The sequence below is a fragment of the Panthera tigris genome, chromosome B4, assembly GCF_018350195.1.
Source record: "Panthera tigris isolate Pti1 chromosome B4, P.tigris_Pti1_mat1.1, whole genome shotgun sequence".
In the NCBI taxonomy this organism is placed as follows: Eukaryota; Metazoa; Chordata; class Mammalia; order Carnivora; family Felidae; genus Panthera; species Panthera tigris.
The window spans coordinates 42,158,719-42,169,073 of record NC_056666.1 but is presented as its reverse complement, the minus strand read 5'-3'; the positions used below and the strand labels follow the sequence as shown (position 1 = coordinate 42,169,073).

Below are 10,355 nucleotides of genomic sequence, written 5' to 3'. Positions count from 1 at the left end.
TCACCCCTTGTAGCTTGGTGTGTGAACTAAGCCACCTTGCCTGTGTTCTGGGACATTTCAAAGATTAGAGGGAGGAGCTGGCTCTCCATGTGAGACTTCCTGTCAGTACTTACAGGTACTTACCGGGTTTTTCATAAGAAACGAGGGAATTCCAGTTGTAGGATTTTTTTTTTCAGACTACATTTCCAAGGATTGGAACTCTCAAAAGGAACCCAGAAATAGCAACTATTGAATATAACTGTGCCGTTCCACCCTAATATCCTATATACTAAATGCAGGAGTTTGGGAATTCTACCCGCGGTCTCGTGAAATATGTTGGGACTTCCTGAAGCCTAGCTAATTGCTGTTAGAGCAAGCCTATAGCAACCCACTGAGATTTATTTGTTGTTTATTTAGAGATTATGATATATATAGGTATATATCATATATAAAATATAAAAATATATATTTAAATTTTAATATATTTATAATTATTTTATCAAATATATTTATTTAATATATATTTTTTAAATTTATAAATATATATTTAAATATATATTAATACATTTATATATATTTTAGAGAGCATGCATGTGTGCACAGGAGGGGAGGGGCAGAGGGAGAGAGAGAGAATCTTTTTTTTCTTTTTACTTTTTTTTATGTCTATTTTTGAAAGAGAGGGAGAGACACATTGCAAGCAGGCGAGGGGCAGAGAAAGACAGCGAGACACAGAATCCGAAGCAGGCTCCAGGCTCTGAGCTGTCAACACCGAGCCCGACACGGGATTTGAACTCACAAAACGGTGAGATCATGACCGAAGCCGAAGTCAGACCCTTAACTGACTGAGCCACCCAGGTGCCTTGAGATTATGATATATTCTGAGTGTCAGACAATTAAGAGGATCCACAAATCACAGCCTTGCAAGGAACCACAAGAAAGAAAGCATTTATTCATATCAATTAGGTAAACAGATTACATTGGAAGGTGCCATTGCAAATCTTACATCATGTTAGACATTGTTACCTCACAATTGGAAGAATTCCCAGTGATTTGCAATTTTTCTGCAGAGTATTTTATAACCTATTTGTAGTCTCGATCCTTACCTCAACCATTGAACAAATAACAGTATCTTGCAAGCCTAAAACATCTCATTTTCTCTTTTTTTTAGATTAAATAATTATATTCCACTTAGATGAGGCTATGTTGTAGTACAAAGAAACCTGGAATTTTAGAGTTTGAACACATACAAGTTTATATACCCAGAAAAATGAGAAGGTGATAGAGTTAAATAACTTTTTTTTTTTCTAACAATGAAACAAGGATGGAAGGAAAGCCATATATATGGTTGGAATGGATCCACAGAGGAGAAGAAAATGTGTGGTCATGAGCAAATTAACGTATGATGGTTAATGAATGTTAGGATGATGGATACACAAAAATGAGGAATGTGGTTAAAATTCTTCATCTTCCAAAACGAGAAGTCACTTTATCATGTATAAAAAACTAGCTGCATAAGCACATGACTTAACATGGTAAACATCAGAAGAAACATCTAAAATTGCTACAAGTGTTATTTCTGGGAGATGGGTGTAGGAGGAGGGATTGGTTCCGCGGAGTGGGGCAGGAAACTTCTTACATTTCAGTATAAGCTGGGAATGCTGTTTAAACTATGTGCATGTATTACTTTGGAAAAGATAAAGAATAATTTTAAAAAGCCCCAAGATACACATCCGGTGAATGATCTACACCTGTAGCCATGCTTTCCAAAGTGTGATGGTCTTCCCGGGGGGGTACTCAGTCATCAGGCAATGAATTCAAGGATTGCTGCTCTGTCCTCTACCCTCTTTCCCTTTTCACTTGAAACGACTTTGGGGGGGCGGGGGGTGGGTGTTGAGGGTATTAGTTTCAAGCATTAGTTTCAAGCAAGTTTCAAGTTTGACTCTTATGAAATTAGAGGTTACTAGATGCACAAAGTCTAATATGGAAGACGATTTAGAGGCCAGGGTAGGGTGGGATTAAGGGAATAGAGTTTAAGAAAACTCTAATGGAAGAGAGATGGTTCTCTCAGTAGGCAGACTGAGTAAACAAATAGAAAACTCCACAAACCACAGCTCACGTGCCATTTCGTGAGGAAGTTTTCAGATGCCTTAGCAGCCTGTCCTTACACAGTAAATGCCTATTTAATTGGAATAATGGAAATTTGGAATTCCCATTGGAATTCCCATGTCCTATATCCAGAAGTATTGCACATAGCAAGCATCTGACATTGTACTCTGCTTCCAGACTCAGTCTCATAACTGCTTGTTTTCATAGACTTTTTCTTTCTTTTTGTAACTTCTTTTCATTTAAAAATGTCACCACCACCACAACAGAGCCATAAATAAATGATCATCTTTCACTCAGGTAAGACTAGATGGAATGGTTTTAAATTGAATCTGGTGGGGAGGGATTCAGACAATACTAAAAAAAATTTGGGGCGCCTGGGTGGCTCAGTCAATTGAGTATCCAACTTCGGCTCAGGTCATGATCTCACGGTTCATGAGTTCGAGCCCCACATCAGGCTCTGTGCTGACAGCTCAGAGCCTGGAGCCTGCTTCAGATACTGTGTTTCCCTCTCTCTCTGCTTCTCCCCTGCTCATGCTCTCTCTCTCTCCCTCTCTCTCAAAAATAAATAACGATAAAAAAAAATTTCATGATGGAAAAATTATTTTGAAACAGACTAGTTTCTCGTTGGTTTCATTTAGCTTCGGTTGGGATAGAAATAGACTAATTTTTACAATTCTCAAATTTAGCATTCATTAGAAACAAGAGAGCTTGTTAAAACACTTTCTGGAGCCCCACCCTCAGACATTCTGGTTCAGCAAGGTTCTTGGAGATTCTAGCAAGTTTCCAGGTGATGAGGATGCCCCTAGCCTGGGCTCATACTTTGAGAACCTCTGGATTGATTCTTTGATGGTTTCTGAAATCCCCTACTCACAATATCCCTTATTGTTTTAGAAAATGGCACACTGGGTGAATACCTAAGAACCTCTGCTGGGGTCAACCGCTCCATATTTTCACACAGATGTACTGATACTATTTCTTTCCGTAAAAACTTTGCTTTGGGGACAGCTGGTAGAGTGTGTGAGGTCTTCACTGAAAGCTGCCTCCAGAATGCCCTTCATCGACTGCCTTGCTTTCTTCCTAAAATCTTTTCCTAGGAGGGCATAGAGGAAGGGATTAAAGCAACTATTGGCCGACGCGAGAGCGATGCACACGTGGTCCCAAGACAGCAGAGCTTCTCCAAGGGGAGTTTCTGGGTCAAAAAACAATGATAGGACCCCAACAATGTGGTATGGAGCCCAGCAGATGCAGAAGACAATCACCACAGCCATGGCCACTTTCAAGGTTTTGATCCGAGTCTTGGTGAAGCGGCCCCGTCGCATGCGGAAGATAATGAGGCTGTAACAGGCCACCATGACAAAAGAGGGCAGAAGGAAACCTACCACTAGTCTGGTGATGGTTACTGCCCCCCGGGGGGTTAGTACTTGATTGTTATATGAAAACTGGCCTAAATAATCACCCTGGAAATCTTGGAATAGCTCATACAAGTCTGAGGAATTGCTGGAAGAGTCAGAGTAAAGCTCTAAATCGAGTGGGTTAGCTCTGTGATCTTCAATGGGAAACCCACTGGGGACTATAGGTGAGACTTCATTCGCAGGCTTAAATAAGTTATCATATGGACGTTGACTAGATAAATTAGCTGGATCTATAGGGAGTGACTGTCGAGAAGGTCTTTGAAATGTTTGAGAATGGAAGATAGTGGTGGCTGTCCAAGGCAGATCACTGGTTCGTTCAGAGAAAGACTGCAGCCTTGCATCCATTTCTCCAGGCAGCTGAACAATGGAGTTGTCAAGAGATCCATTTTCCAGTAGATCAATGGTGAAGTCTGAATAATCTAATGAGCCGTAGAAGCCAAGATCATAGCCACACATATCATGGTTGCCTACAGTGAATGTTTCCCGGTACATGAACACAGGTATGCACATTACAAAAGCCATCACCCATATACATCCACAGATAGTGAAGGCTGTCCCCACATTGCGGTGATTCTGGCACCAGATTGGCTTGAGTACCAAAAGGCAACGATCCAGGCTAATGACAGTCAGCAGGAAGACACTGGCAAACATGTTGAGGACAATGATGGAGGGGATGAGCTTACAGAGGAGCCAGCCATAGGGCCAGTGTCCTTGGAGAGCCAAGTGAGCCAGGGAGAAGGGCAAGGAGAGGCAACAGAGGAAGTCCGCCAGCGTGAGATGGAGAAACCAAACTGTGTTCACTGTCCGCTGCATCTTTAGGCCAGCCACCCACAGCACCAGCCCGTTGCCTGGCAATCCCAGTAAGAAGGTGAGGCTGAGAATGACCATGGAGAGAATTATTTGGGGTTCATACCAGGGCTGTGAGGGTAGGTCAGTTGAATTGGTCTCAGCAGAGAAAGACTCCATTGCTGAACTTCTAGAAAAATATAAACAAAAATATTAAAACTACTGTTTTAAAAAAGCATATGCTTGGGGCGCCTGGGTGGCTCAGTCGGTTAAGCGTCCGGCTTCGGCCCAGGTCACGATCTCGCGGTCTGTGAGTTCGAGCCCCGAGTCGGGCTCTGTGCTGACAGCTCAGAGCCTGGAACCTGTTTCAGTCTGTGTCTCCCTCTCTTTCTGACCCTCCCCCGTTCATGCTCTGTCTCTCCCTGTCTCAAAAATAAATAAAATGTTAAAAAAGCATATGCTTGGGATTATAACATTCCCCCATTATGAACTACAAAAGTCCTCACACTGTTTTAGTTTGTGTTCTTTCTTAATTTTTTTTTTTTTTTTTTTTTTTTGAGAGAGAGAGAGAGAGAGCATGCATACGAGGGTCAGGGGGGCAGGGGAGAGCGAGAGAATCTTAAGTGGGCTTCATGCTCTGAGTGGAGCCCAACATGGGGCTTGATCCCATGACCCTGGGATCATGACCTGACCGAAATCAAGAATTGGATGCTCAGCCTACCGAGCCACCCAGACCCCCCTAGTTTGTATTCCTTGACTTCACACTGGACCACACAAAAACATCTGTGACAATTAGAATCTACTGTATCAATTTAATTTTTTTTTTTAACGTTTATTTTTGAGACAGAGAGAGACAGAGCATGAACGGGGGAGGGTCAGAGAGAGGGAGACACAGAATCCGAAACAGGCTCCAAGCTGTCAGCACAGAGCTCGACGCAGAACTTGAACCTACAAACCATGAGATCGTGACCCGAGCCGAAGTCAGACGCTCTACTGACTGAGCCACCAGGCGCCCCAACAAACAATAACTTCTAGACCAGAGGTTCCCAGCTTTATATCCATGAAAGGGCTTTGTGAAGCTCCATCACCACGTCAAATGTGAAGCTCCATCACCACGTTAAGATTTTAACTTAGCATATTCTCATTTCTTTGAGGGTTGAAGTTCCATCCATTCCCTCTACCAGATCTTTGAAGGACTCACCGCCACAAAAAAGGTGCAGTGGATTCAGTTATGTCTTTAGATACCTCATCTTTCCCTTTTTGCTTTCAAATTTCTCAAGAGTTGTTTACACTCTCTGCATTGATTTCCTCCTCACCCATCATTTCTGTCTTGTTTGTTAGTTTTTTTAATGTATAATCATAAATATGCATACATATATACACATATATATTTTTGAGAAGAAAATTTTTAATATGCACAGAATGATCTAATTTTGTCAAATTTTGATTAACAAAAAATATGCACACATATATACACATATGTATATGTATATGTGTATATATGTAGGCATTTTTTTCTCAAAAAAATTTTTTAATGTTTATTTTTGAGAGAGAGAGAGAGAGAGGCAGAGTGTGAGTGGGGGGGCAGGGAGCGGAGAGAGAGGGAGACACAGAATCAGAAGCAGGCTCCAGGCTCTAAGCTGTCAGCACAGAGCCGGACGTGGGTCTCAAACCCAAGAACTGTGAAATCGTGACCTGAGCTGAAGTCGGAAGCTTGACTGACTGAGCCACCCAAGGCGCCCCCCCCCCAGTTTTTAAAATTGTGTTAAAATACTCATAATGCAAAATCTACCATTGTAACCACTTTTTTAAAGATTAACTTTTTTTTTAAGTTTATTTATTTGCAGAGAGAGAGAGAGAGAGAGAGAGAGAGAGTGTGGGGGAGGGGTAGAGAGAGAGAAAGAGAGAAAATCCGAAGCAGGCTCCATGCTGTGAGTGCCGAGCCCGACTTAGGCTCATCCCTATGAACGTGAGATCATGGCCCAAGCTGAAATCAAGAGTTAGACACGCAATCAACTGAGCCATCTAGGTGCCCCTGTTTAACCATTTTTTAAAAAATTTTTTTTTTTTAACGTTTATTTATTTTTGAGACAGAGAGAGACAGAGCATGAATGGGGGAGGGGCAGAGAGAGAGAGGGAGACACAGAACCGGAAGCAGGCTCCAAGCTCTGAGCCATCAGCCCAGAGCCCGACGTGGGGCTCGAACTCACGGACCGAGAGATCGTGACCTGAGCTGAAGTCGGAGGCTTAACCGACTGAGCCACCCAGGCGCCCCAACCATTTTTAAGTATAAAGTTCAGCAGCGTGGAGTATATTCACATTATTGTGCAATCACTCTCTAGAACTTTTTCATCTAGTAAAACTGAAACTCTACACCCATTAGACAACAATTCCCCACTTCCCTCTTCCCCCAGCCCCTGGCAAAACACCCTTCTACTTTCTGTTACTATGTATTTGACTACTGGGCATTTGTCTTTTGGTGTCTGGTTTATTTCACTCAGCATAATGTTCTCAAGGCTGATTCATGTTGTAGCATGTGTCAGAATTTCTTTCCTTTTCAAGGCTAAATAATATTCCATTTTATGTAAACACCACATTTTATTTATCCATTCATCTCTTGATGTGAAGTGCTCTCACCTTTTCGCTGTTGTGAATAATGTTGCTATCAACTGGCATGCATATTGTTTTATAAACTGCTTTCTTTTTTTTCAGCTAGTCTCCATATCATACAGTAAGACTGTACCTTAAGGAATGTTCAGTCTTTAGCCAGTGTTTTTCCAATCATTCCCAAAATATCTTCGATAGCTGATTTGTCCACAGTTATGGCCAATCTAGGATCACACTTTGCATTAGGACGAGAGGTTTGAATTGAGAGAGAGAGAGTACATGCGTGTGCACGCGAGCGGGGGAGGGGCAGGGAGAGTGGGAGAAGGTGAGAGAGAACTGTCAGCACAGAACTCGATGTGGGGCTCGAACTCACGAACCGTGAGATCATGACCTGAGCCAAAAACAAGAGCTGGTTAACTGACTGAGCCACCCCGGTGTCCCAGGATGTTATGTTTCACAAGTCTCTTTTTTTTAGCAGTTTCTCTTTTTCAAGGAGACTAGCTTGTTTCAGGGTCTGTTGTTCCCACCATTCATTTTTTACCTTTTCTAATTTGTCTTCTGCCCCATCGCTATGCTAAAATTACATATAAATAACAAATCCAGGGGGGCCTGGGTGGCTCAGTCGGTTGAGCATCCAATTCTTGATTTCGACTCAGATCATGATCCCAGGGTTGTGGGATTGAGCTCTGCGTCGGGCTCCGAGCTGAGTGTGGAACCTGCTTAAAGTTCCCTCTTTCTCTCACTCTGCCCCTCCCTCCACATAAAGAATGAAAGAAAGAAAGAAAGAAAGAAAGAAAGAAAGAAAGAAAGAAAGAAAGAAAGAAAGAAAGAAAGGAGAAAGAAAGAACAAATCGCAACATCTTATTCTGTTTTCATCCACCAGTCCATTCTCTTGACCTCTGTGACATTACTCTCCCTTAATTCTGAAGACTCATAAATGTACCCTATCTTACGGCTTTCCTGAACAACTCACTATGCTGGCTCATGTTGTTTACTTCTGTCTGGAATTATACCCTTAACCTTAACCTCCTCCGTCTTGCATCCTTAATCTCTATCTGTTGAAATCCTAGGCATTCTTCAAAAACAAGCTCAAATATTATTCTTCCTTGAAACCTTCTCTTACAGTCTCAAACAGAAATTAGTTCTTCAGCCTCTTAAATTTGTGCGTGTATGCGTGTATGCTGAATCTCCTTTCATATTATCTGTGCAATGATACATTTTGTCTTGTATTATAATTATTATCGTGGCTGTCTTATCTATTATGCTGGCCTTAAATCTCATGATGGTAAAGATGAACCCTCTTCCTAAGTACTCGTTCTACAGAATTTAGCACAATGCCTTATATGATGACCTAAAGGTCAAAAATTACTTCAGTGGATGGATGTTCATTTGGGGGTTTACTTTTTTTTTTTTTCCAACTAAATTTAAAATTCTTATTCCTATCCATTAACCCATTAAAGACGCTGTCTCTTCTAACTTCCCTTTGGTTTTCCAGTTCCCGGTTCTTACTGGCTGCAATAGCATTTTATGTTTCCTTTCATAGAGTCCCAAAATAATTTTGTGGCTTCGGAGTCATTCTGCTGACTTAACCAGATGTTTTCATAGGGCCTTCCATGATTAGCAGAAGTTAAAATAACTGAGTCAACAAAATAATAAAAAAGAAGAAGTGATTCTCATTCCCCTCTCTGTAGCCTTACCCACACAATATTCAAGTCCCATCAGGAGCCCTTCCTTCCCTGCTGTGCACGGCATGTACCCTGGTCCGGGGTCCTACTCCAACACACATATTAATGCGGAGATCCATAAAATATTGAGAGAAGGGTAGAATCAGAGAAAGCTAGGGCTCAAGGGAAACTTAGTAATCATCTTTCCTTGTCTCTAGTTTTATTTTGCAGTTTTTGACGCTGACACTCAGCAAATTAGCTGACTTTCACACATTCACAACTAGGAGGGTTCTGAGATTTTAGGACCAATGCCTTTCACACCAATACTCCTTCTACTAGAGAGAATCACAGAACTAAAAAGTCTTTGGTATTGCTAATAAAGGGAAAGGTATGGAGAACTGCACCAACTGAAATAATAAAGACTGAAAAGAGGGGCGGCTGGGTGGCTCAGCCGGTGAAATGTCCGACTTTGGCTCGGGTCGTGATCTCATGGTTCGTGGATTCCAGTCCCGCATCGGGCTCTGTGCTGACAGCTTGGAGCCTGGAGCCTGCTTCGGATTCTGTGACTCCCTCTCTCTCTGCCCCTCCCCTGCTCTTTTTCTCTCTCTGTCTCTCAGAAATGAATAAACATAAAAAAAAAAAAAGTATTTCAGAACAAGATAACTTTTTACATTTCTCCAAGTGCTTTGACTGAAAAATACCTCTGCATTTAAGATTGGTAGAGCTCCTTTCTTTCTTTCCTTTCTTCTTTTTAATTTTCAATACTGAATTGGCTGAAAGTATTTAAAAAGATAAAGGAAAATCCTGAAACTAAAAGTCAATTATGATAGGGAGAGAAAGCAGATTCCAGAATCAAATACTAGTGATAGGATGACAGTCGGTAACAATAAGGAATAAGCCAAAGAATAGAAGAAAAAAAAGAGAAAGTGGAATGAAAAAAAAAAAATATATATATATATATACGTAAAGAAAAAATAGGTCACCGATTTGAGAAACAAAACCATTGATTTGGAAAGCTGGAATCATAGTTCAAAAAGAGAAAGATAGCCAATTTAAGAGAGAGAAAAATGGTATGAAAATTCACTATTAGTTCTAGAATGAAACTATTAAGAAGAAAAATAAATAGAATGTGGGATATTTAGAGAAAGAGAGGTGGATGTGGGGATAAAACAAAAGCAATACAAGCTGGGGAAGGAATGGGGGGGGGGAGGGAGAGGATAACGACCCTCAAACCATTATCCGTAACAAGGAAAACAAGCACCAGGGACCAGGTGGATGTAAGCTTTTCTTACCAAAAACCTGAGATGGTAGCTGAAGGTTTCAGCACCAGCCTGGAGGTCCCCACACGTCCAGTCTGGTCTTCACTCTTACCCACAATCAAGTTATGAAGTATATTTAGGAAACTTGCTGAACCATTCCTCTTTCCCCTCTCTCTTCGTTTTTGATGACGATAGACGGAATTCCTCACTTTTGACTCCTATTTGACTTTGGAGGATGAGTTTCAAAGTGAGTCATGTATGAATGTCTCAGATAAGGAGAGTAAAAGAACGGAAGTGGGAGGGCATACTTCTCAGATGATTTCTGTGGGACAGAATACGGCTAAAGAGGGAAGTACTTCTGTAATCAGCTTCTTGCTTTGTAGGTTTGGGCTTGTGCTTTAGAAACGCACTAAAATGGCCCTGCCATCTGTGAGGGTGGAGGCAGGCATCCCTTAACGCTCTCAAACAGCATCCCTTAAATGCTTAACATGTGGAAAGAAGCAAGCCATACCGAAGTCAGATTGAGCTATGCCCTAATCTTG

General features: G+C 41.6%; 1 protein-coding gene across 2 annotated transcripts; it reads right to left on the bottom strand.

Annotated features, from left to right (window-relative positions):
- Nucleotides 1-2,624: 2,624 nt before the first annotated feature.
- C3AR1 (complement C3a receptor 1) lies at nt 2,625-10,034 on the bottom strand. Of its 2 annotated transcripts, none has more exons than XM_007089558.3 (2): nt 9,847-10,034; nt 2,625-4,473 (listed from the first exon to the last, which is right to left on the bottom strand). In XM_007089558.3, exon 2 carries the CDS (start codon nt 4,461-4,463, stop codon nt 3,036-3,038), a length of 1,428 nt encoding a protein of 475 aa, XP_007089620.2. In that variant the 5' UTR covers nt 4,464-4,473; nt 9,847-10,034; the 3' UTR covers nt 2,625-3,035. The 2 variants fall into 2 exon arrangements, with proteins under 2 accessions (XP_007089620.2, XP_042849691.1); XM_042993757.1 differs by having other exon boundaries at nt 2,625-4,470.
- Nucleotides 10,035-10,355: the final 321 nt, after the last annotated feature.

Coding starts and splice junctions, on each gene's coding strand:
- C3AR1 (XM_007089558.3), bottom strand. CDS start 4,463: ATGGAGTCTTTCTCTGCTGAGACCAATTCAACTGACCTACCCTCACAG.